Below are 27,795 nucleotides of genomic sequence, written 5' to 3'. Positions count from 1 at the left end.
TAATGCATCCACGCGTGATCCTTCATTTCTGTTCCCTCATATAGACCAGTGAACATTTGGCAGCATTAGAGATGTGATACCATGTAGTTATTAACTTGTACATAACTTTATTCAGTAATGCAGTATGCAGGACTACATTACAACTTCCTTATAGAAAAAAGAAGGAGGTTTATAGCCACAAGAAAAAAGATGCTAAAAACAGGGACTGGTGAAACTTTTTTATACATGCCTATTTCCGATGCCTGGGAAATGGGCTGCACTGTAAGAAAACAAGATGAGAGTAAATGGAGGAATCCCTGTACGTGCCATAAATTCAGAAGATGTGCTACTTAGCAAAGAATGAAAGCTGTAAACGGCAGTGGAGGGCAGAAGTTAATTAGGCTACTGTGCTGCTGTTAGTGAGTGGAAAGTAGCCCAAACCAGAAACAAGATGGCTGCTCAGCAGTGCCCTAATACAGCCAACAGATCATATCCTTAGCTCTGCGAGGGCTTATGGGTTAGGGGGAAATCATACACAGATGACTAATTTTTTTATGGTTCACAGCCGATCAAAGTGAAATTCAGCAGCTGTTCAGGACAAGTGACCACTCTAACGGCTGTAATATAACCTGCTAAATAGAGAGGGAATTGCATGAGAGCAAGAGGTTAGCTGTGATTATCGGCAGGTGAGTGCTTTATTGAAGTTGAAAGACCATTAACATTGATGGAGTAATTATTTCAACTTGAAAGTAATTACCTTGATGGGTGATAACTTCTCCAGTGTTCCCAGATTTGATTGGACCAAACAATTGTGAACTCTTGAAGCCTAGAAAAATATTACAACAATACTGCAATGTTTAAATTACTGAAACCACTGTTAGAGTATTTTAATTATGCCTAACAGTGAAAAGATTTTAACTTACAACAACTGGTGACCTCTCATGTATAGAGACATTTGCTTTCTAATTCCAATGAAATGACCCACACCTACTATGCATGTGCTGTATGTGATAGGTTTGCAAATGAATCATTTGATTTAAATGCAGTTTTTAAGATTCAAAGCCTCGTTAGCACAGTTTCAGGAAGGGCTTGTACTGGAATTGCTGTAATTGTTTTATTTGCCAGGAAAGCCCAATAATATAAAATGCTTCCTATGTTTTAATCTCTAGACCTGTTAAGCTTACACAGGATGAATACAGGACAAGTGCTCCTTCACGTTGAAGGCTGCTAAAAAAAAAAAAGTAAAAGCGTGGGAGGCAATCTGTGTGTCACAGATTCTGTTGTTTCCATGCTGCTGCAGAATATGCTGGGTTTGGCACTACAGCTGTGTTTAAATAAGCATTTGGATTGGCACTACGATACCCCTCCAGAAACTGATTAGGTGCTTCAGTAAGCCCTACCTATCAAGACAGACATGTGGAATTGCCTAATTAGAGCAGAAAGGATGAAATGGATTGTTGCATGACTTTGATGATTTTGAAGTACTGTGGTAATAGAGCTGGATGAGAACAGTGAGAGAGAAAGAGAGTCTTCAGCTCTTCTATTTATACCATCCTTGTTGTAACTGAGGCCACTTCAGTGTCTCCTGGATGCTTTGGGCAGCCGCAGAAACATATCTTTAGACCCTGCTGGAATTCTGCCAAAAATCAAAGAATCCTTGCAAGTTAGGATGTGGGGTAGCAGGGAAAGGTTTATCTGGTGTCTGTGAGGTCTTAATATATTGTCAGGCAACTGGTGACTTGAATTAGTGAAGGTTACAGCAAAGGAGTTTATTTCATTACATTTTTCTTGAACATTTTCTCCCTAATTCAGTGTGCAACCAGAAGTTAACATATCTTTGCCCAGTTTTTTGGACCAGAAGTAAAAACACTGATAGGGTTATGTCTGACCATGCCTAATCGCACACTCTAGATTGAGTAGACCAGAGTGCCTGGATCAATAGGTAATTTTTTCAAAAAATAAATTAGTTACCTATTTGGAAACATCTGGTGTATTTTATCCTTGGGTTTCTCCTTGTGCAAGATCCAGTTTGCACCCATTCCATAGGTCTTTTTTGATGAGTGAAGCACATGTAGAATTAGGTCTTTTGCAGGATATTTACAATGTCTGACTTCAGGCATCTAATCTAGTTAGGAGCATGAATGTCCTCTACAGACCATGAAACCTCCAGAGCATCTAAGACATGGACATTTACTGTCCTTGGGCTGCAACTGTTCACACGTGACTGCTTTCATCTAGTGCACTTGTGTGCCTCTACTAGCACGTGTCAGTCAACAGAAGGTGGTTCATTTTAAGCTGATTAATCAGCTGGTCTTTCCTAACCCACACAATGGAATTATGCAGGTTGACAGATTTAAACGATGGTACCCTGTGACAGAAAGATGAGGTGAGCAGCAGTCTGGAAGTGGCAACCTTTTCAGTTTGCAGTCATAAGAAAATAGGTGACTGCATGACAAAGCCTAAAGGTAGATGCCTAAAATAAGATTTTTATAAATGCTTCATATGCTGTTTCTCTCTATATATTTTTATATATGCTTTATATTTATGCTGTTCTCTATGATGTTTTTCTGTCAGTCTTGCGCTGTAGTTGTGAGAATAAGATTAAGCTAATCAGGCATTGCAGAACACCATTGACAGTGTTTTCTACTTTGTAAAATGAAAATAAACAAAACAAAACCCCCAGAAACCTTCACCTTATTAAGTATAATTTGATAGGAAGATATAATATGAGGGGCATTCATCCCTTGGTGTTGTGTGTGACCACACTGAATCTGCTTTAAAAACAAGGTTTTGTATGCTACAGATGATTTTTCATATATATGTAGGGAATTAAAATGGAGGAGGAGGAGGCAGAAATTTGTTGGGTAATATGTACAGCTGTTTTTCAAATTAGATATCAGTTTAAAAATGCTTAATTGGATTTGACTAGATTTTAATTCACATTTAACCAACATTCTTAAGTGGATATATCAGGCAACTCCAAGATAACTCTCTTTGTTGGTAAAGTCATAGGGCAGCTTCCTAAAATCCCCAGGGTCATGCCCAACAGCTACAGACACAGGAATTCTTCAGCTGATAATTAGAAAGGCCATTCCCCACCCACACATCCCATCCCCTGCCCCACTCCCCTCCACAGATAAGGTCTTGTATTCAAACTGTCTGAGAAGTGTTATGTCATATGCTTATATTTCATTGGGAATTTTAACAAGGAGTGTGTAATTTCAATAAACAGGCCCTCTTTTTAAAAAGAAACAAACCAAGAGCAAGCCATATGACTCATGGGAATTGGTAATATAATATAGAGCCTTCTACCACTGGGGACTCCATTTGAATCTAATCCAGGTCTACAGTCACCAAAGTCATTCTCATCAAACAGCCGTTGGGTGTCCTATGCAAGATAAGTTTAGTATTCTCAGCTGACCTCCTGTCCTTTCTCTTTACTGCTCCCTTTTGAATCCATTCCCATCACTCAGCTTCACAGCCTCATTCAAGCTCATCTTCCCTATGCTTGTTGCTGTTTCCCATTTTCTGCCTGCCAAGTGACCTCTCTCTCTCCTCTTTTCAGACTTTACAAAAAGCACTGGAATGCATGTATAATCTTGCCACACTCTTTTTTTTTAGGGAGCGAGACCCTAATTCCTGCACAGTGCTAAAACATGAGTTTATCAGCAGAAAGCTCTTTGGGAGTGGGAATGGGTGTCTGTCTGTTAATTTACAGCACTATATAAATATTATTTTTGAGACTATAATAGCAATTATGGTGAATAGGGGCCAGATGGCCTCTGTATCTAGAAAGCAGAACGGCAGTGTATTTTTAATGGACTTAAATGTTACTTTTTGACAGGAAGCTAATATTAAATTCTGTGTTATAGGTGCCTGTTAGGTGAGTATGGTTCTGAGTTTTGGTTTTTGTTAAAGTAATTACTAATGTCATGCCTGGATACTTTTGCCCACTAAAGCCTTGTTCTGTGGTGGGGTCTTTGTTGTTCCTTTTTTTTTTTTTTTTTTTTTTAAAGGATGGTTATTGATCTCTTGCTGAGCTGAGATTTCAGTTTTATGCCAGATAGTTTGATTAATGGGTTGGTTTCTGTAAGTGGACTGAATGGGGATAGGAAGCACAAGCCGCTCATGCCGCCAACCCTAACTCCGTCAAGACGCATAGCTCATTATGAAACAGTTATCAAGTATACATGAAAAATTAATTGGGCTCAGTTTGATTCTGAAAAGGATCAGCTTTCTACTTGGCGGTCCCCCCAATCTTTCCAGATGTTGCACGCTAACCCCTCGAGAAGCAGCGAAGGGAGATGTATTAATACATTGTATTGATTAGATCAAGACCCCTGACAGTTATTTGTAGAGATACCATCTGGCTGCTGTTCGAATTCCTTCACCAAAAACAGGACGTGACATGTTATTAATCTCAACTCTCTAAGTATAGACAGTTGCCTTTTCTGCTAAACCGCATTTTACCATTCCGTAGGAGATGGAGGCAGACCTGAAGGGTGCTGAAATTAAGGTTATTACACAAATTGAGCCATATGGTCCAAATATTTCAGCAAGAAAATTGCCAGGCAATAAAAATTGCTCCTGCCTTCCTAATGGTGTAAATTACAGTTTAACCATGGCTCTAATGATGTCCTTCTGCCGCGCTTAACTACTGTTACATGAAGGACATTGTTTTAAAAATATAAAAAACAAGTAAATGCCAGCAGCGTGTTTTACAATCTGTTAGTGTGTCATTAAGAACACTGTCAGAATTACATAAACATAATGGCAGGCAACCTAGCATACAAAAGAACGAGTATGGAAATAGAAAGTGTCTTGAAAACTCCTTTAGCTCTGTAATGTCAAGAGCCCTTTCCCTTCTGGAACTTTTCCAGTATGGGAAAACGTGGCTGCTTATTTATTCCAGTTCTCCCACAGGCTCTGATGGAGATTTAAACCAGAAGAAAAAAATCCTGAATATTCTGATGCATTTTGAACAGGTAACAATGGAGAGGTAAAATTTACTGTCACATTATACTGTAACTGTATATAAAGTTAACTGGGTATGAAAAAGGAATCCAAAATGTGACTCTCTCTCAAACTGAAGCGTTGTTTTTATTCTTTTGGATCATAGTGGGACTTTCTGTTGTTTTTCAGCCTGCTTGGAGAATTGCAGAGTATTAAAATGGTTTCAAAAATTTCTGTGAATTTTACTAACAGAGTTAGCAACCCTAAAAATTTGTTTATTAAAAATGGCCATAACTTATTAAAAACAAAATGAAAGTAGTTATCCAGTCAGCAGATGCACTACTGACTAATTCTGGTGATTCAACATACAATGTGGAAATTAAACAGTAAATAAATAAAGTGAATAATTAGCCAATGAGATTTCATTTCAAAAACACTCATCCAATTATTCAGTTTGTGAAGAAAAAACTCTGGGATGGCCATTTCTATGGGAGGAAAAATCACATAAGTTTATAATAAATGCTATTCAGAATATTCAGTTTGACCACTTCTACTTTAAACCATGTGCAGTTCATATCTGCCAGACCTTTTGGTAAAAGAACCTAGCACAGCCATGTTACTAGCCTAGGATCTGGCTGATTGGGTACACATCAGTTGTTCAAGGGAGGTGCACTCGGAGCTGTCTGTACCAGTTTCGTAGAAGTGGCTGCTGGAAACTAAGGGGTTCTGTGCCCCGCTGCTGCCATCCCTCCTTCCCTTGGACTGCACCACTCTGGGTCTGCTGAGCAGGTGGAGCTGCTCCTTCCCCTGCCTGTGCACCTTTGAAAACAGAAACTTCCACACCCTTGCAAGGGCACCCAGTTCCTGCTGGATATTCATGCTGGTGGAAGTGTGTTTTGACAGTGTTGCAAACACAACTGAGTGGTGTCAAACAGACAAATCAGAGATTGTGAGTTAGCTGACTGGGTTGGCTGGTTGGTCAATGAGCTGACAGGCAGCTCTTGTGTTTGTCTTTAAACCTAGCACAGTTTCTGAATTGTGTGACAATCTTATCTGTGCTTGGAACAGGGAAAAGATGACAGGCAACTTTTACTCTTGGCAAATTTAAACTGAGCCCAAACCAGACAGTTAATCAGATTCAATAATGTTCAAAACAGTCTTTATATCTGTCCTTCCTGCTTCTCAGTACTAGTACGATGACAAGTACCTATTTAACCTACTGGGGCATATCACAAATCATTACTGATTTTGCTTCTGAATTTTGCTCTGAGTACTTTTCCAGGTCTGTTTGCTGCAGCTTTGAATGCACCGATTCTTTTTTCCCATCCAGATCAGAGTTCCTAGCCTGAGCCAAACCCTCCATGCAGTGTGGAGATGCTACTCTAGTGGCTACAAAAAAGGCACCAAGGTTACAGTTGTCCCACAAGATCGGAATTGCAAATGCAGATTTAATATAGCAAGAGAGTGAGGGAAGTGGACTCCTTGCAGTGATAAATTTTCTGTATTTTTGCTATAAACAAAGCTTTACTCTGCACAAACAAAATGAAAGAAACTTTCAAGAGCTCTTATATTTCAACAGGCTTTAAAAAAGAATTAATGAGAAGTCTAGAAGACATCTTTTCCCAGATGAAGTGAAGTATGGCATCATAAAATTATTTTTTATTGTTTTCTCTTCAGGGGTTCAAGACAGATGATAATTTAGATTTTCTCTAATGCTAGTCTATGCCACAAATGCTAGACCTGTGATGTACCAATAGATCATGAGATTTATGCTGTAGTTGTAGCTTAAGACAGTGACATATTTAAGTGCTGTGCTTAATGTTACTGGAAAGTCCTGGCCTAAAAAAACTGAGCAGAGACCCTGAGAGCAAATGAGAACATCATCACCACCTTTCCCACCAGGTAACACAATAGTTTGAGCTCCAGGTGCTTTGATGTCAAATACCGTGCCCCCTTGGAGGACAAATAGAGTGGAGAACATGTGGCTTTTAAAATAGGACATTTCTGAGAAAAAATTTGCAACAGCTAGTTAGCATACTGCATTTTTCATCTTTCTGGTCCTGCATAGAAGCACCACAACAGTTACGATTGCTTTGTTAACAAACGCCGTAATGATATTTGGTTTGAGGGTGTTAATGGAAGTTTTAAACCATACTGATTTGAGTAACATCATCTCAGACATGTTGACCTATGCATAGAAATCAGGAGTCAGGGATGTTTGCTTCAATATTACGGATCAACTAAACCCAGTCCCTGTTCTGGTTGAATGCCATCTACATACATAGTTTTGTTCTAGTCATGAAGACCCTGATCCGGGATCCTTGAAAAGGCAAAAGGAAGCTTCCATTGATTCTGGAGTGCTTTGAAACAGCTGCAGTTTAACATCTGAAGTTATCAATAGTTTTCTGTTTCACCTTAAGAAAAGAGTTCACCTGTATGGTCTGTTATTGTGTGCTGATTGAAAAGGTCACTGTCTTCTTGGCTCTTTGAGTCTTAAGTGAATTTAAGCAAAAGTCACAGCTCTGAATTCTAAATACTTACTTTAGATGACCAATGTAGGCCAGTCTGTCTAAACTGTCTTTGAGAGAGAGAGGGTCCTCTGAAGGGCTATTCAAAACAGAAGTTAAGCATAAACATCTGACTTTCCTTTTGGAGGAACATCCCTGCTTCTGCACACAGTACAGAGAGTAACTGAGGACACTAGTTACACAAGTTTTGTGTCTGAATGTAGGAGCTCTGACTATTTCCCATTGTGCCTATCTTCATCTTTGAGCACTTGAATCCATTTACAAGTCTGGCCTGAAATTACTAAATTGTAGTAATTTCTTTTTGGATTGCTCATTTATAACTTGCATACATGCAGCTAATCAATAGATGAGCCAGTGGAACTAGTGGATTTACAAGTTAATATGCTGGAGTCAATAATGTTCTGTAAAGATATTTTCAACTCCTAAACCATCACGATTTGTTTTGTACTAAGCATAACTATGTACAAGTTGACTTGATGATCTATTTTAATTCCCCAAGTAACTTAAATATCCAAGGAAAATACAGAATCTGAACTAAACTTGTTATGCTTTAGTTTTCAAGTAATATTTCAGTATTTATATGTTTCATCTCTTCCCTAGCTACTGCATCTTGCTAGTGCAAATCACAAGCAGCTCAGAGTTTCTTCTCTTTTGGCAGGAGCTTTGCACTGAGAAGCCTGAGCCACACTAGAAAGGACTAATGAATTTGAAGCCATATGAAAGGACATATTAAAAAAATCTGTTTCATTTATGCATTAACATTTTAAAGTGATGCTAGTTAGTGGATTTTCCTGTTTGCACTGTAGCAGGTTTGTCTGTCTACTTTTCTGTGTATGTATATGAATTTAGTGTTGGTCTGACAGCATAAAAAATGGGAATGGGCAGTCTGCAGACACTGCTTCATATGCTGTGTCAAGGTGAGTTTCTTCCCAGTTTGTGCCTTAAGAGGCTTAGACTGTGGCCATATGATCCTAGGAGGATCTGGAAGTTCATCTATCCACTGGCATCACTTGGTTTCAAGACATTAAATCTGCAAGCAGCTTCTCTCCCAGTTACTCCACCAAAATCTGTAACCACTCTTTCTTCCTATCTTCCTTTGTACTCTTTTCTTGGTGTGTAGTTGATTCTGAGCCTTCATATGGCAGGACATAGCTGCTAAGGGACACAACAATGTATTACTTAATCTTTATTGGACCTCATTATTTCCATCAACAGTGCAGTCCTATGTAGTAGCTGCAATGGGAAAACAAGACTTTTGTTCTTCTTACCATCATGTGCCACAGGGGGTGTTTCAGACAACTTGTTGAGGCTTTCCACTAGCTTATATGATCAGCAGGGGCAGGGATCCCCTGTAGTAATCCCCTAAACCAAATCTGGGGGAACATCCCGCAAGTTCTGGAATGAAGGTGTCAGATCTCTGCTGAACCTGTCAGTATTTTGATGGCAAGCTGTGAGGAATATGTCCCCAAAGTGTACACCTCAATATATGTCTAATCAATATCCCCTGCTAATATTCAGAAGATAGGCTGAACTCTCTCTCCTACAGGAGAGAGGGCATCCCTACCAGCAGAAGCAGTGTGTTTCTGGCCTTCTGCTAAGAGTGACTAAGCAGTACAAAAAGGTGCAGAGCAAATCTCTTTTTGCTTGCATGGATTGGCATAATTGGACTGCATCTTTCCCAAACTGCTACCTGCACGCTTTCATTTCATTTCAGCCTGTCTCTACCTGGAGAGCAGGTATTTTCATGAAGGAAGTGTAAAGCATTAAGGGAAAGAATGAAAGACGTGGTGAAAGCAAGCCTTTCAAGACATAGGGATTTGTATACTTTTTGGCCCATTGTTTTTTAAAATATCCAGTTCATTTTAAGGGTGACATTTTAAGTTCAGCCATATATTCAGACTAAACTTTGGCCTTTATAATGTAGCTCCAAGTAAATTGTTTATGCTTACCTTTTAATATCTCTCAGAAGTGGTTACATACATAGCAGGAAAAGTTTGAACGAAAAGCTAGGATTGTTCGGTACAGGGCAGAGAAAAAGAATAAAACAGTAGGAAGTAAAAACCTTTTAGTCTCCTTTAAAATGTTGCTTTTATTTTCCATTGTGTTGGCAGAAAGCAGGGATTTAAAACTGTGAATTGCCTTGAGGCTGTGTTATCTTCCTCTACTTTGCTGCAGCTAGAACCGCTCTTTTTTGCATGCATTGGGTGAGAGAGACAAGGACTGAGAATGATTGAGAAAAGGGAATAAAGTAAGCTTGCATTTAACAATAATATGACACATCTATTGTACCTGTGTAAAATGGGATCTAAAACAATATGATAGTTTCCTAAAGCTGCATGCAGTAACACAGGGGGATAGCCTGAGACTTAATTAATTAATGTTTGTAACATGATGTGAGTTCCTACAATGAAAAGTCATATATAACTGCAAAGTCTTAATTTTATGGAGCACAACTGACATTCAGTGGCATTTTCAAGGAAACTGATGTGGGAGTTCACCTGCAATCTTAACATAGATTCAGGTTGTCCTTGTACAAGTCCCCTTAAAGATTTTCTTCAATTTTTTTCTCTTTATATTTCCTTTTGCCCATTATGTCTGTTGAGCTGTGCAAAGGCAAAAAATGAAAAGAATTGCTTTTATAGGGGAAAAATAAGGGGTTTCCCCTGTCTGTTTTCCATATACCAAAAACATAGCCAAACCGTCTTTTTCAAATTTTACAGAAAATAGAAATCTTCGGATACTATGCACAGGTCATTTTAAGATCAGATGGAAGTAGTTTTACAGTGTTCAGAGCCACTTTTCTTCACAATATCTTATATGGTGTAATTTGAAAGGAGATAAGAAGGCTTATGGTACAGATACATGTAGTTACAAATGTCATAGAGGAGCAAAGAGAATGCTTGAAAAACAGAACTTCAAATGAAACCAAGAGCCAAAACATTTGATAGTGACAAGGGTATGTTCTTTCTACAGCAAGGCAAAACTGATTACCACAAGATACCTGCAGTCCAGAAGTTAAGGTACATAAATTATCCATTTTTATGGATAACAAAAACATCCACGGTTTCATTACATTGGTTTAAAATTACAGAAGCCCTTCTGCAAAACACCTGCCACTCTGGACATTGCTAGGAATAAAAAAAGGATTTGAGACTGCACTGATATGGCAGTCCAGGTTTTGTTTGCTCTGACAAGCATCTAACTGCATTCTGGCCATCAGCCAATATATCAAATAGAAAATACAGTTTATAGCATTAGGAAAAACATAACATTAACCCCCTAATGCTCCATATTAAGGAATGCACCCCCTACCATTTGCAGGTTTGAGCCCTTAGGCTCTAGCTGCTGTTTTACAGCAGTAGTGGTTTTTCTTTCTTGTGCCATGCCTACAGACAACATAGAACAAGTCCATGAGAGGAAGACCGCTCCTAGATGTTAACAAATAGTGGATGGGAAGTTGCTGTTCAGCATGACCACTATGCGTGGTACTTACTTTAAACATATTCCTGGAGTTCAGCTGTACGAGTGCACTAGTTGTAACTGTAGAGATACAAACACCAGCCAGCGTTTGTGTGCTTGCCTTTCCTAGCTTTTTAGCTTCCCTGAAGACATGTTTCTATCCCAGATGTAAAGGTTCACATGAAGGATCATTCATTCCCATTCCCCTTGTGACCAAGGCAGGCTCAACAAATTGCAAGGTCTGCAATGCCTTGGTGAGTTTATGCAGTTTCCAGATTACACAGTGTGTGAATTTGGGGTGTCACAAAACCCACCCAGCTCAATCCTGTAGGGTTTGACATTGCTTTAATATGATGCCAGATTTCATGTACCATGAAGTCTTTGCTGATGTGTCTGCTCTATCATCTCTCACTCCCATCGGCTCTCTGCAAAGCATGCCCTACTCAGCTAAAGACCAGAATGTACAATATATATGCATTTTACTGAGGGTAACACATGTTTTTTCAGTGGGATTTAAGTATTTTATCTCATGCTTTATTGTATCTCAGATAAATAACATTAACATTCCTGCTTCAGGTTCTGCCTGTCTTATTTTGAAGAGGAACTTAGTCTAGTTCTTCATATCCAGAATAATTACTGAGAGCAAAAAGTTTCATTCAGGTTAAGTAAGGATGTCAGATTTGAACTGACCAAAACCACAAGTCTTGGGAAAATGGTCCCATCAGGCATCTTGTTTGTATAAAAGGAAGTTCTTCTCTCCTTGTCCATCACTTTTGTTCGAGAAGGAATAATAAACATGGTTTAAAGTGGAAAAATGGGGGGAAAAAAAAAGAAAGAAGGTGCAAAACTATGGTTTATTATACAGTAGGTCTTGTAAGTGTTGTTAGAGATAAAATATTAATGTTAGGAAAACATGTTGACATTGTCCTCTAGATGGTGTCTATAGTGGAATGTCATGTCATTGATATTTTGGTTTATTTGATTTATTTAGTCATGCAGAAAAAATCTCTTTTTGGTTTTCAGTATTTCTTAGTAGAAATTAGATAAATACAGATACAAATACATTTCTGAGAGGGTGGCACTCAGCAATATTTGATGAATTTTAAATAATAATTATGTAAGAAAAGAGAGGACAAGGGAGGAGAGAAAAGGAAGAGAGGAGAGAGAAGCAAAGAGAAAGAGAAGATCTTACTAAAATAGCATGGAGAAGGCTGCTGAAGTGTTGGCTTTGCCCAAGAGGGTTTTTTTTTAAGGTTTTACCAGCAAAAGTGTGATGTTGGTGGTTTAAAAGTGTACTGCTACCCAAATACCAATACAGTGACAAATGCAGCTTGCTGAATGTGCTTGAATTACTTTTAATGTGCAATGCACCCTAGTTTTCTTTGTGGTGCTTTGCTTTCAAGTCAAAGCTGGGGATTCAGACACCTGGTGAGACTGCAGCAGGCCCCCAGGTCTGCTGGGAAAGAAAACTGTCTACTGTGAAAATAGGCACCAACTGCCCTAGACGGATTCAGCTGCATGCAATTCACAGTTCCTTACATGCTCTGAGGAAAATGAACTGCAATGTAACAATTCTATATCAGGTATTAATTGTTGTTGTTTACAGAACATTTTAAACTTAGATTACTGCTGTTTCTAAAGGTTTTTCCCTGGTATAATCCACAAACCCATGTAGGACTATTTGCATAAGAAATTATTCAGTTATGTGCTGAGTGAAACAGGATGTGCAAATTAGGTTTTTTATTAAAAAACACTGCTAGCATGGTACTGTTAGGATAGGACAAGAACATGGAGTCACAGAAGATAGATGACTAGTGTTCTCTGATGTTGATGGCAAAACTACCACTGGTTTTAAAAATAAATGGCAAGAACATTCTTAAAGTAAAATAAAAAAAACCACATTAAGTTTGCCAGGAATCTCAAGCAAAGAATATTTTATGATTATGTTCTAATGTTTTAATAAAGAAATCATTTTATGTGCTTTACTTTGTAACTTGAATCTAATCTACTTTAAAAATACATTTTCCTCAATTTATTTATAAAAAAGCAATCTCAAATATAATGAATTCCTGAATGTCATTTCCTAGCCTCTATAGAGTAAAAGACTGCATTGATCCACCTCAGGGCTGGGAAAGGAAGAGTGCCTTTTTGTCTCAACCAAAGACACTTTGGAAGAATATTCCCTGGGCAAAAACATTTCAAAATTATTTTAGGTTTAATAAAGAAATGTCCGGCTTTACAAACTAAAAAATATATTATTTAAATATCTATTTAGTTTTCTTCAATAATTCTTTGGCTTCTTATATACCATAAAAATTATCACCAATGTAATACATGTTACTGCTATTGAAGGCCTGTTGGGTAATACCAAATAATATAATAATGATTTCAAATGAAAAACATGTGTTGAAAGGCAATTTTAAAACTCTAAAATGAAATGCAAAGTTCTTCAAATGTAAAATTTTAACAGTGAAATTAACTAAAAATTTAATGACAAAATCTAAAATTATTTTTTACACAAGCTGGGAGGAAATTAACTACTGCAACATCAATCTCTGGTAAAACGGAAATTCTGGTCACCTCTAGGCAAGATAACTTCTGGTAAAATGGGTAACACTTTGGCTTCTGTTTGCCTAATCTTTGAGATTTTTTACTGCTACCATGGGAATAATTTATATTCCAGTCCATGCCGCTGCAGGAAGGGACTCATGGATTACTTATGTTTCTGTAAGTTACATCCTTGTGAATTTCAGCATAAGGCTTTAGGAATAGAGTAGATTTTTAAAGTGAAAAAGACAGTGTGCATGATACAAGCCTGAGAAGGAAGACAACTCAAAGGACAAGTTACGGACTGCATATGCATATGAACTCAGTGCAATTTTTAGAGTGAAGGCAGGGGCTAAGAAGTAGTCTGGGAAATAAGAGTGAACATCAGAATCAAGGTGGAAGCGCTCCCATTGCTTTGCAGAAAATGGCAAGGAATCTGGATTACATGGGGAACTGGATAAGAGGGTAATGACAAAGGTGAGGATAAACTAAGTATCTTAGTAAAACCCCAAGCATTCCTCATCACTTCTGTCACTTACAGAGGAATCTGTTTGACTTCCTTGATGGAGAGTTTGAAAATTGGCATGGCATTGGAGAACGGCTGGATTAATGTTTTGACTGCCAGGAGACCATAACTTTCTCCTCCCTTGTCCAGGGAGAGTTCAGCATCTCTGCCTCTGTAGGCAAGGGAATGTCATAGTGAATTACCTTCCCATCATTTATGTCTGGGTGTTACGAAAGAACAGGTTTGGATCCCTGTACAACTACTACCATCAGCAGTGTGGTAGTGTCTGATGCCACTGAATTTAGTTAGAGACTTACAGAAAGAATAAGTGAGCTTTTTAATCAGATATCAAAGATACCTACCAAATAGGGATTACTGTACAAAGAGAAGACGGAGAGAGAAGAAACCAGAGCCTAACCTTAACATGACTGGTGATGACTTCCTGAGTTTTGATGATTACCCCTGAAGAAGGGACAGATACTCAAGCTGCCTGTTGGGCAGCTCTCCAGTGGTTCAGAGGTCTTCTGATGCATCTGTCACATTTTGAACTCCTGCCCTGAGACCTGGGCAACTGGATGAAGTGGCCTGCCTTGAAAAAAGAGGAAAAGCCCAGAGTGACACCACTGGAAAGTGCTGCTTCATCAGATCAATAGATTCAAAGATGACTAGGTTGTGTAGTTGTATGCAGTTTAAACATTTGTGCAGGGAGTCCACCCGCACAGAGTATTATTGACAGCTATGGATCAATGCTAATTTTTGATCATTTTCAACCTACAAAGACCTCTTGACCCTGTTGCCACCTTAGGGGCACTTCAAGTAGTCAAAAGCAATCACAGTAGGCAGTGTAAAATCATCAGAGCCTTGAAGGCTGCGCAGCCTTGCCCCTGCCAGGGAGGAGGACCAAGAGGTAGTGAGGAAGGCAGGCACCTTGCATTATGGATGCTGCTGCCTTTGAACAGCATGAAAGACTATGCTAATTTGTTTCCAGACTTTAAGTGACTTCTGCGCTCATGAATTAAAAAATAAACAAACAAAAAAGGCAATCCGAAGCAAATCTTGACAGCTACATTATTCATGATTCATGTTCTCTCGTTTTATGTTTTGAAAAATGTGTTAAAACAAGGTTTTATTTTAAATAACTTTTATCTTAATTTACAGTTGGAAGAGTGGAATTAGCCGAGGAGTGTATTTGTTGCCGTTAACAGCTTGTGCTGCCACTGGCAGTGCATGAATCATTTTACACAGCAAAAACGAAGGTGTGGTCCTGCCTGGAGTAGGGTGGTGCTGCCGGTGCTGCTCAAGGGAAGGGATGGGGCTGCCAAAAGCCAGGGCCATGTCAAAGGTTGGGCTCTGGGCTGCAGTACAGGGATCAGATCATGGTGGCTCCTCACAGCTTGCCTCAGGAGTCCGTTTCTGTAGTGTTTACTTCAAAAGTACAGGCCTTACAGGAGGAATGTGAGAGTGCACACATTTAAATGTTTGCTGGATTATTCTTAACTTAATGACTGAATGAGTGAGAATGCTTTGCGGTAGGAGACAGAGAAAGGAGGGTATGGGATTGTAGTCCATTGGCTTTCATGGTCAGTCAGTCTATGAATGTCTTAATGTTCGCATTAAAATTTTATTCTGTTGGTTTGCTTTTAATGGTAAATGAAATCTGGCCTGTTAGCAGTGTGTAAACATGGGATATATGAGTTCATGGCTTTGCAGACAAAGACTGGGACAATATTCCACACAATGATTTTGCTCCTGTGCCTGTTTAAGGCTGTGTCATTGTCCACTGAAGCCAAAGGTTACACTGCTATCCTTTGCAAGGTGTATTTTGCTATTTATATTTGACCATTCCAGTGGGACAGTATTTCTAGGCTGAAAATGTCATGGGAGGACGTAAAGTAATTTTTAAAATGAATCACTGAGGCTGCCATCCATCCTTTTTTCAGCATCAGCCTTTGAGCTGAGCAAATTCACAAATGGCAATGGCAGCAGTGCAGGGGGAGAAAACGTGGCTCCGTATTCTGGGAGTATGTCCCCTGAGCTTACTTCGAAACCAAACAAAACAAAAATACATGTAAACCGTTTGCTCTTCAAGAAGTATCTATAGGAGCCAGGGATAAAAGTCATCCCTGGAAGGAATGGTTTAGCAGTCTCCAGAGAACATGATGAACTGCAGGCAAGGAAATCCCTCCATCCTTGTTTCATTTCAAAGTGTGGTGAGGATTGTAAATAATTAAATCTTGAGGTTTAGTGAGGAAATGGTAGAGGGTGATGAAAAATATGCCAGGTTTCTGTTTAAAAAAAGAAATGAAGTGTTTTACAGCATTGCTGTCACAAAAGCCCACCCTGATGATGCAGCTGATTAGAAAGCAGAGCCATTGGTTTTTGTACGGTGTTTGTACGGTGTTTATACCTTCGAGAGCCTCTGTGTAGCGGTTCAGGGCTGTAATTTAATGTCATGTGCTCCCTTCCTCCCGTTGTCCCCTGCCCCCCCACCCCAAACCACAGAATGTAATTTTTAGTCTTTTAAAAGTTCTGTTTTGAAAACCTAATAGATAACTGTCCTCATAAAAACTATTAATACAGACCACATCCAATTGTAAAGCTAATTTTAATCATGTTTTGTGCCAACATAATTTCTGATGCCAGATTTTTATGCTAAGCATGAACTTCAATTTGAGCTCTGTTCTTTAACCTGCAGTTCATAATTTTGCATTTGGCTGTATAGGTTTTTGGCTATGGCAGTTTGAACGCTTCCACTTTCAAGGATCTAAGCCATAAATGTTTATTAAAAGAATCTATAATGAAATCAGTTTTGTTATTTTTTTAATGGCTGCCTTGAGTATGTTGGATGACTGAATGCACGTTGTTAATCATTAAGTACTCATGTTACAAAAAGTGTTTGATAGTATTGCCATCTAGGGGCTGAACTAAATTCTCCATACTGAAATAAACTGTAATTGAACAGGTGCTGCTATTGACAATATACATATGTTTTTGCTTTATAGCCCACATGCTTTCCATGTTTCTTATGACAAAAGATATCTCTAAATGTCCCACAGCAGCCAGAGCTTTTTTATATATAATCTGTTCGAGGTGATTGCTATTTGCATTTGAGCTTATGCTTTTTTGGCAGTGATGACTGGGAATTCCTAACAAAGAATTATACTTTTTTGCATTATTAATCTTGCTAGTGTTTGCCCTGTTTAACAGAAAAAGGAATCATTTATCAGAAAAGTATGTTTATAATCTGTACTTGTGGCATCTTCAGATTTAATATTCATAATGGTCATTCAAATGCAGTGCTATATTTATCTAAAAGACTAACTCATTGTTGTGAGGAAATAACTATTTAAATATTCATGATCTAACTTTTAATATTTAAAAAAAGAAATTAATATTTCTTTAAAATTTGTTTCTGAGTCTGATAGCTTAACAAATGTTTAAATATTAAACAATTGGAAGTGTTAGCATTTAACAACTTAATATGACTTACTGAAACAGGGAAATTGACTTCAGCTGTTGCTACCACGCGACAGAAACTGAATTCCCACTCTCCCCTTCTTGAGATCTATATAATTAATGCAAAAGCACAACTAAAAATGAGATTAAATGTATTGGTGATGAGCTGAACTGCTTTCTTCCTCGTTCCTCTGATGAGACAAATCTGAACAGTCTCCTACTTAAATGTGTTACTCCTGTTCTTTGTTAGCCACTGTATCTTTCCTGGCTGTTTAAATAATACTACAGCTGTATCCTCTTCCTGCCTAGATTTGAATTTGTGCTGAGGCTCACTTTGCCTCGTGTCAGAGAGGTTTCAAGTCTGTGTCAGATGCTGTTTGGGGTAAGATGGATAAAGCTGTGAGCTGCAATGCCAGTGGCCCCTTCTGGCCATGGTTGGTTGATGTCCCTCCAGATGCATCCAGCTGCATGTCCCTGTGGTGGGCTGTGATCTGGCGTGGTGGCAGGTCAGCCCTGGCCCTTCCAGCCCTGGCAGAGCCCAGTGGGATTCACGAACAGCCGTGCTCCTCCTAGCCTCTCTCCACCGATGTGAAGCGAGGGTTTGGTGCCAGGGAGGGTCTAGCCTGCTTGCCTGTGTGCCCATCAGCAATATGGCTGCTTCCTCCAACCTGGAGAAATGGGGAGGGTTCTCATAAGGCAGTGGGTTGCCCCACAATTGTCTTGTCTCATGAATTTATCTTAAGCAACATCTTTTCAAAGCAAGAACATACAAAAAAGTTTACTCCCTCCCTCCCTCTCTGCCCACCCCACCCCACCACCCACCACCCCCCGCCCTGGCCCTGCCCCTGGCCCTCGCTTTTAAGGGGTTTGTTTTCAGTAAGGAAATGAAACTATGCTCTTGGAAACACTGTTCTCTATCCAGATTACAATGCTCTAAGTAGCTAGAATAGGATGGCATGCCTATCAAATGTCACATCTACACACAAGATGTGTAAGGATTCTGTAGAGGCAGGCATCAGTCATATACCACAGGTTTTTATATGTGCTTGACTCCTTCAGAGTACCAGGCACTCTCATCCTCACCGAGCAAAGCTCAGACACATGCTGAATGAACTGTAAGTTGTTTGCTAGCTGAGATTTGAATGCCGCATGACTCCCCAGGAGTCATCTCCAGGGGCTCTACCATAATGATAGATATTTTTTAAAAGCCTAAGAGTTTCTTTTTGAAGTTCAGCTATGGAAACCCACCAAAAAATCCTGGTAACCAGGTGGGGTATTCTGCAAAGTAGTCAGAAGTGACCCAGAGCTGAGACCTCATTTTCCAAATGACATAAACCACAGATGCTGATTACTTTTTTAACTAACTCAAACATCTGTATTCTTGCTTCAGGGAACAAAGAATCAGGCTCATTTATTTGGATTGAAACCTTTCACAACATATAATATTCATGTCGTAGCTGTAAACAATGCTGGGCAGGTTTCAAGCCCCTGGACATCTGTGCTCACGTTGGAAGCTTCACCCGGTGGCCTGAGCAACTTCACTGTGGAAAAGAAAGAAAATGGCAGGGCTCTGCTGCTAAAATGGTCAGAGCCCTCCCAACCCAATGGCGTGATTAAGGTAATCGTCATCTTGACATTTTGCTTGATGAAAAAGAGAAGGGAAATGCTGAACATCAGATTAAAATATTTTTGCTGAAAAAGGACTCAATCAAATGCATTATACTTTAAAATAAGACAGAAGTCCTATGTAAGCACAAGGCACTTTGTGAGTGCTCTCCACTTGTGTTTATATTAAAATAAGTATTAACATCCCTGTGCTACCCCATGACTGTAAGTGTTCATTTACAGTGAACAAAATTGTTCATTTAATGCATAGAAAGCTATGCATGAAAGCTCATAATCTTACTTGGCATACATTAGACATCGCCAAAATGTGTTTCTATAAAACCTGGGTTTGACAGAATGGTGTTCTGAAATTTGGGGCTTCTTTTAGCTCAATGTTTTCAACCGAGTGTAAACTTTTACCTGCAGGGTTTGCAACTAGAGGGGTTTATTTTGAGGTTTTTTTTCTTACGTTTTTTTCTCTAGAGTTAGTCTGCAAGAAGCTTTGTGCTAGCCTGTGAGAGCCTTGCAATAGAAGTTGATAAAAAACAAATAAAATGAAAAATGTCACTAAGTGATTTATTACTGCATCCAAAATGAAAAAATCATGAAAATTGAATCAAAAACATTACTTTTGTATGAATGATCTGTATGTGTGCTCATTGTTACGAGTAAGGAAGTAAGTTTCTGAATCATTGGTTAATAGTTCTTACCCTATTGCAAAGATTAAGGTGTCTCATCTACTGGTTATTGACAAAAATTGTTGATTTCTATAATTTTTTCCTTTTATCCTGGCTTCTGTCCTTTCTTCCCTCTCTGCCTTTTTTGTCTTTTTCCTTCTTTCTTTATTCACCAGACCTACAATATTTTCAGTGATGACAACCTGGAGTACAGTGGTTTGTCTCGCCAGTTCCTCTTCAGGCGCCTTGAGCCATACACTGTCTATACCCTCGTACAGGAAGCTTGCAATGCGGCAGGCTGCACTCGTTCTCCACCCCAGCCAGTCCGAACAGATGAAGCACCCCCAGTGTCTCAGATGGCACCTGTAATCCAGGCAGTGAATGCTACTAATGTTGAACTGAGCTGGTTGCAGCCAATTAATCCAAATGGAAAAATAATTCGCTATGAAGTTATTCACAGATGCACAAAAGAAAATGCTGCAGGATACAGAGCAACAACAGAAGACGAGAAAATTGTTTTCACAGAATATAACACTGAAAGTAATACATTCATATATAATGATAAAGGTTTACAGCCATGGACAAGGTATGACTATAAAATACGCACCTGGAATGCAGCAGGCTATGCCGACAGCTCCTGGACAGTGGCAAAGACCAGTCAAACTGCCCCAAAAGGTCTCACTGCCCCCAGGTTATCCTTGGTGTCAGTTAACCCCCGTAAAGTGCTCATCTCGTGGGCCTCCCCAGGACAGCCCAATGGTATTCTTCAGTCCTACAGACTGCTAAAAAATGACGTTCTCTATCCTTTCAGCTTCGATGCTGCTACTTTCAGCTACACGGATGAAGACTTACTGCCCTATTCGATGTACAGTTATGCGATAGTTGCCTGTACGATGGGAGGCTGCTCTACCAGTGAACCAGCTGCAATACAGACACTGGAAGCAGCTCCTGCCTTAGTGGATCCACCATCTCTGCAGGCTGTTAGTGCCACTCAAATTAATGCGTCCTGGGCACCTCCCCAAATACAAAATGGAGATATCACCAAGTACATATTGAAATCAAACAGTGAAGAGTATTACCCTGGCAAAAGTTTGCAAATGTTTATTTCTAATCTACAGCCTTACACACAGTATGATTTTGCATTGGTTGCCTGTACGGTGGGGGGCTGCACATCTAGCATAACGCAGTCAGTGATGACCATGGAGGCCCCACCATTAAATATGGAAGCTCCCAGGCTGCTTGCCATGGGCTCGGAGTCGATTGAAATCACATGGAAACTTCCAGCTAACCCCAATGGTAAAATCACAAGCTACGAGCTAAGGAGGGATGGTGTTCTTGTTTATTCAGGTCTGGAAACTCGGTATCTTGATTTCACCCTAATGCCAGGCATGGAGTACAGCTACACTGTCACTGCAAATAACAGTCAAGGGAGTGTGACCAGCCCGTCAGCTCAGATAAAAACCAACCCCTCTGCTCCATCTGGGATGTTGCCTCCTAGGTTGCAGGGATGGTCCTCAAAGGAGATTTTGGTGGCTTGGGATCCTCCTACCAAAGTAAATGGTGACATTAGAAATTACACAATCTCGATCCATAAGCCTACTGAAACAGGAAAGAAAACTGTTGACTTTGATGCATCTCATGTTTCCTTTGTGACACGGTCGTACATAGTGGGAGAGCTACAACCCTACAGTAGGTAAGTCTGGAACACCTCATTTGTGGAACAAATGCTGCAAGGTGGTTCAGTGGACTGGCAGATAACTTAACCATCTTGTTTAAACAGATAGTCAAACATGGCTTTTTGTTTCCTAAAAAGCACATGATAAAACCAGGATTTTCAAATTTATAGTAACACCAGCTATATATTGTCTTGATGAAGTGCATAGGGTTGACTTTGGTCGTAATTAATACAAGGCCAGTTCACTACTCTGGTATAGACTCCAAAACCAGCAGTCTTGTACTTGTGTATCTTTTGCAAGATGTCTGCATTGAAGAATAAATAGAGCTTTAGTTGACAAAGTTTGGGGTGGGGAGACCAAAGACCTAATAGCTAGCTCATTCACAGAGTAGCTAAGCTAAGATTAATGGAGTCACACCAGGAACATGCTCGCACCCCTGAGTTGAAAACAAGTGACTTGGTTTTAAGTGAAAGCTAAAACTTAAGAGAGGGTACCAGGCTCAGCTGCAGAAGGAGCACGCTTGATACTGAAGTAATATCTTCCCCACTAATTCTTGACTATTTACCTGACCTTTCCTTATGTATTTGTATAGGCATAATTTGTGTGTGTTACATGGTTGATAAGTCTGTCTACTATTTACATATAAATAATCTAAATTCAAAGAGAGAAGAGTAGTAGAGTGAAGCTCTAAGCTCTCAAATGATATCCAAATCACCTCCTACAATGAACCATCATTTTGATTCATATCATCAAAATCAAAATGATTTTGATCACTTCTCGTGCAGATGTTAACTCTGCTGTGAAAAAAAAAAACACAAAAAAAACAAAACAAAAACAAAAAACCAAAACCAAAACCAAACAACAAACCCAACAAATGAAAACCCAGAAGAGAGTTCTTCCATTTTGCTATACAAGGCACATCATGTAATCTGTATGTTGATACAGATTATTTTCATATTAAAAAATGCCAAAGACCAAGAGAAATTAAGAAATCCCCTGGATCTCATGCACAGTCTATAGTTGTATTTGCAGTGTTTTAATCACTTTGTTCCTGATTTGTATTCCCGAAGGTATGAAGTACAGCTCCAAGCTTGCACAGAGCTGGGCTGTGCCTCCAGTGAGTGGGCATCGGTACAGACACTGGAGGCACCCCCAGCACTGCAGCCTGCCCCTCTCATAGAAATACAGACCAGAGCCGGGGGCTTCCAGTCGACGACTTCTGTCCTGTGGACTGGCCCACAGCAGCCAAATGGGAAGATTTTATACTATGAACTTTACAGAAGGCAAACAACTCAAGCCCCAATAAATTTAGACCTCGCACTTGTTTACAATGGTTCTTCAACCTCCTTCAAAGACGACAAGTTGCTGCCTTACACGGAATATGAATATCAGGTGGGAATTGAAGTCATTTAGCAGCTCTGATTGTGCTTTCAGTACACTTTGAGAACCTTACTTTACACTTACAGCGAACATACACATCTCATTTCTAATGTTAATAGTCTTGTGATAACGGAATGTTTATTGTTAATGTATTTTAAATAGTTGAGAAGCTGAAAATAATTTTACACAAGCAATACATTTATTCAGTATTCATTTTTCTTTACCTTAATTGTGCCTGTTTCTTGTACGTTAAATGTTTGTGTACCCTCCAGGGCTTTGGCAAGACTCTAATGTTAGTGTGAAGTTCTAGTTCTTAAAAGGCAGCTTCATTTCATTAGTTTTTTCTTTCTTTTTCCATCCTCCCCCAATCTATTATGAATTAATTTTTACTTTATGTAGTTTACATCAAGAGGGATTGGGGTTGTTTCCTCTTTAAGTTAGATGTTAGGATCACAAGCAGTTTTTATGGGTGGTTCAAAAGTGAATTTTCTGTGGATGGTTAGTGTTACTTCTCATGCACGTAGGTATTTTTACTGTTGTTTTTCTTATGAGGCTAAGATAAAGCAAGGAGACCAGTTCTGCCATTCTTTCACCTGTAATTGTTTTCTATGTCAGAGTTATAGGTTTTAGCATCATTTTTTTATCATACAGTCCTAGTGATAATGTAGGGCTTTACTTGATTTCAGCCTATGAACTAAGAACTTTGCTATTTATAAGCGTCTGAAATCTTTCCTAAGTTTTTAAATGAGTTAGTGCAGTTTAGACCCTCACCAAAAAAACAGCCTTGAATTTGTTGTTTCTAAAAGTAAGTGGATATAGTATCATAGCAGGGAGGTTGATTTTGAATATGATGTTACCTAAGAATAGACACGCATTTTTCACTGAACGGGATACCAGTTAGCCTCACTAGTGATTCTGATTGTAATATTTGTACACATGATATATCTTGAAGATGAGTTTGGCAATGCTTAAAAGTCTTTACAATGTTTTTTTCCTAAAAAAAACTAAAAAAAAAAATAAAATCAAAATTGTTCAAGCATGGATTTGTTTTGATGTTTATGAAACACAGTGCATTCCACCTCTTGAGATCCTGCAAGGTGGTGGCAGTCTTTCTTTTACAGGCTTATTTGCTTTATAGGATCACAAGATAATTCAGGTTGGAAGGGCTTTCAGGATGCCATCCAGTCCAACTTCCTGCTCAAAGCTGGGTCAGTTAAGAGGTCAGATGAGGTTACTCCAGGCTTTATCCAGTTGCATCTTGAAAACCTCCAGGGAGGGAGAGTGTATAAACTCTTGGGGCAGTCTGCTCCACTGCTTGACTGTCCTCATTGTGAATAAGGTTTTTGTTACGTCCGGTCTGAACCTCTCTTGTTTGAACTTATGCCTGTTTTCTCTTGTTCTCTCCTCCCATCCACATACCACTGTGAGACACCTGGACCCACCTTCCTGTTAGCCTGTGAGTAGGTGCTGTGGCACTGCAATCATATCCCTCCAAAGCAATCTCTTCTCCAGGCTGAACAAGCCACAGTTCCACCACTTGTCCTCATAGGCCAAGTTCCCCAACCCCCTGATTACCTTGGTGGCCCTCTGCTGAATTTGCTCCAATTTATCAATATCTTTCTTGTATTCAGGGGCCGAAATTAAACAAGTGCTAAGTAAAGACATGTAGTTGTATGGCTATGCTCCTTTTAAACAACTCAAGCTGCTGTTGTCCATCTTTGCTGCCAGAGTACACTGCTGGCTCATGTTCAGCTTTCTATCTATAAAGACCTCTAGGCCCTTTCCAGCAGAGCTGCTCCCTAGCAGGTCATTCCCTATCCTGTAATGCTGTAAGGAGTTATTCTTTCCCAGGTGCAAGACTTTACACTTGTCTTTGCTGAAATTCATAAAGCTCCTGAGGACCCATTCTTCCAGGTCCTTCTGAATGGCAGGCCTGCCCTTGAACGTATTGACTGGACCCCTCCAGTTTGGTGTCATCCACAAATTTGATGAGAGTGCACTTTTACAGATCAGGTTCTTCGGTAGCTGTGCTCCACTGCTACTGTTGTGTTCTTTTTGGTAGTCAGAAACCATAAAGAATTAAATCTAAAAGGTTGCTTTATCACACTAACAACACAGTCTATCCAGCTGCTCTATGTACATGTGTCATAGACTCACAGAGTCATGTAGGTTGGAAGGAACATCCAGAAGGCATCTAGCCTAACTCTCTGCTTGAAGAAGGTCCAGATAAGGTCCAGGCTGCTCAGGGCTGTGTCCAGCTGAGTTTTGGATCAAGTTCTCCATCCTTGAATCTCCAAGGATGGAGATTGTACAGCGAGTGCATGCACCCTGTTTCAACTTCTGACTACATAGCTCTTATTTTTATCGTGTTTAACTCCCTTGTTTCAACCTGTGTCCGTTGCCTCTTGCTCCGTTACCGTCAAAGTCCCCAGGACTGGAGGGAGGAGTGCAGTAGTTTTCTTTATATATCAGTTCCAGCAGCTCTAATTTGGCTAAGAAAAGGATCCTGAAGGGACAATTAAAACCTATTGAAAAGAGCCTAAGGTGCTACTAGAAAAGGGTACTCACTGCAGCATTCACAAAGCCTTTCTTCTCTGCTTGACAATCACAAACCTCTTTTTCTTCCCTTTTGATGTTTCTGGATTGGCAGCATGTCTGCAAGGTAACAGCCAGTGCGAGAAGTGTGTCTGTTAGCTTTGTGCTGAAGGAAATGACAAGCATCTGTGAGCTGACTGCTTCTTGTTGCTGGTTGCAGGACCATGTTACTTGATTTCCTTCAGTTACTTAATGATGTCTTCTTGAACCTAGCATTACAGGACATGCTAGAACAATACCTTCCAAAGCAAAAATGTTAATTATTTAAAGCCTGAAAATTTATTGCACTTTAAGTATAAGAGGGTATGCTTTTTCAGTTGTCACTTCTCTTGTGACCAAAGCTGTTAAACCTTTCCTGGAAACAGCACATATGTATTTTGGGTCCTACTATGTACAATTAGTAAGGTTTCCATTTCCTTTTCCCAGCTTTTCTTTAATGCCTGTGAAGGACCTGTCTGTAGGCCCACAACAGTGTGAAGTTTGCTCTCCATTTACTGTAGTTTCCAATAGCAGAACTAATGTTAGACCAGATCTCCTTGCTATTTTGGACACAATCTGTGAAGAATGCAAATTCAAGTGCAGGTGGCTCTAGGTAGGTAGCAAGTGCTGTAGCAGACCCGAGCCCTGTTTATTAATTAGGAATCTTTCTTAGATAAAGGAAAACATCCCAGTTATTATCTGAGCTGGAAGTTGTTGACATTGGCTATGGAATATCCTCAGTATGTACCAACTTTCAGTTATCTCAGTCAGAAGTTGTTTTTTTGGGAAGTTGATAGCACAGAGACTTGCTTGAGCCAGTTTTAAATGATCTATTAGTGATGGGTAACAAAAAAAAAAAAAAGGTCTCTTGACTGGATTCCTGTAGTTTACCATGCTGTATTCAAGACTTTGCTTTTTATCTTGGTTCTGCTCCACAACTGAGCTGGGCTGTTGACTGGGACCCTAAATAATTTTTTTGTTTTTGTCACTAGCGGCCATTTATTTCACTGTGAGAGGTTTTTGCATGCACATGTTTGTCTTCTGCTTATGTCATTTGAAGCAGTCCTCTGGGATCTAGTCTGAGCCCCTCTATTGTTGACAATTTATATCTTGCCTGTGAGACAAGTTATTCCTAAGTATAGGGCTTGGCTTTTGCTATTATGCTGATGAAACCCAGATTTATATTTCACTTAAACTGGATATTGATTCTGCTGTCTTTGCATTTGGGGCTTGTTTGCTGGACATAAAACTTTAAATGCAACTGAATTTCCTCCAGCAGAATGCAGATAAAATCAAAGTGCTGTGATAGCGATCTGTCCAGGATTTTTGGAGGTATTGAGATTTAGCTCAATGAATCCTAACAGCTTCTTTGGATCTGAAGTCAGGATTTTGGAGTTGGGTTGTTCTGGTTTTCTCTTCTTTTGCTGGAAACTTCAGCTGAATATTTAGGGCATGTAATAGTAGATGCAAAAGTTACACTTTCAAAAATGATGAAGTGACTTTAGCAGCTCATGCTGGTCAAAGGGACTGTGCCCCACTATTGTTCAAGGATGCACTTTTATTCTTTAAGGACCAGATCTGCATAAGCATATTATTATAATTATTAATTATAATTTCATTAATAAATTAATAATATTATTTTTAAAACCTAAATACCTGCTAGGTATCAGTGGATTTTTAAGAGGCACTAAGATGCCTACTGTCCCATATTTGGAAATAATTGCTTAGATCTTTGAAATTCCCCCTATTGGTCTATTAATATATTTAGGTATTTGCATTCTCTAGAGCATTTGGCCTTTTAGGTATTTGTTGGAATGCTGCCTGAGATCCTTAGCTGTATTAAACAGATGCAATTGCATGATCTCCTGAAAAAAAACCCGAGTGGAACGAACTTTATAACTCATGAGGCCTAATGAGTTTGCAAATGTCATTTTTTGATTCCTGGAATATTTCTGACACAGAGTGCGTAGGCTTTTCTCAGGAGTTATTGAGGATGGTGTACAATATTACCATATAACAACCTATAGAGTCAGACCTGGTTTTCTCAGCTAAAGGAAGACCCTTTTGAACAGAGAAGTGTGGCATTTAGTGCTGTTCTGCAAAGCTGAGTTGTCAGAGTATGGTGTGATTTCCATGCAAGTGCAATGTCACTCTTCCACAATTGTACTTAATTGCGTACTTAAGACTGCTTCTTTAGATTAATGTCTTCCTGGTTTAGAACACATCCCTATTTTCACTTGGCAGGCATGGGACATGTAAAAGACAGAAGTAGGACTGTCCCTTGTCAGAAAATTTTATGGCTCCAGGTGGACTATCTGGTACATCAAGGCAGGGTCTTTAGCACTGAAGCTGTCTGCGTCTGACCGCTGTGGGAGTCACAGCACCCCCATTGCTTTCTGAAGTGTGTTTCTTACACTCTGGTTACTGCAGCCAAGTGAAGAGTCTAGCAAATACCC

The 27,795-nt window shown here is 39.5% G+C and overlaps 1 protein-coding gene across 1 annotated transcript in view; it reads left to right on the top strand.

The window, feature by feature from the left end:
* Positions 1-27,795, top strand: part of USH2A (usherin) — a 391,083-nt gene that overhangs the window by 339,476 nt on the left and 23,812 nt on the right. The window contains exons 61-63 of the mRNA XM_064446238.1: positions 18,818-19,045; positions 19,886-21,402; positions 22,456-22,777. Of these exons, the coding sequence (XP_064302308.1) occupies positions 18,818-19,045; positions 19,886-21,402; positions 22,456-22,777 (2,067 nt within the window). The remainder of the gene's footprint in view (positions 1-18,817; positions 19,046-19,885; positions 21,403-22,455; positions 22,778-27,795) is intronic.

The sequence above is a fragment of the Phalacrocorax carbo genome, chromosome 3, assembly GCF_963921805.1.
Source record: "Phalacrocorax carbo chromosome 3, bPhaCar2.1, whole genome shotgun sequence".
NCBI classification, from domain to species: domain Eukaryota; kingdom Metazoa; phylum Chordata; class Aves; order Suliformes; family Phalacrocoracidae; genus Phalacrocorax; species Phalacrocorax carbo.
Note: the sequence above shows the minus strand (reverse complement) of the source record. Positions and strands in the feature narration are given on the sequence as shown.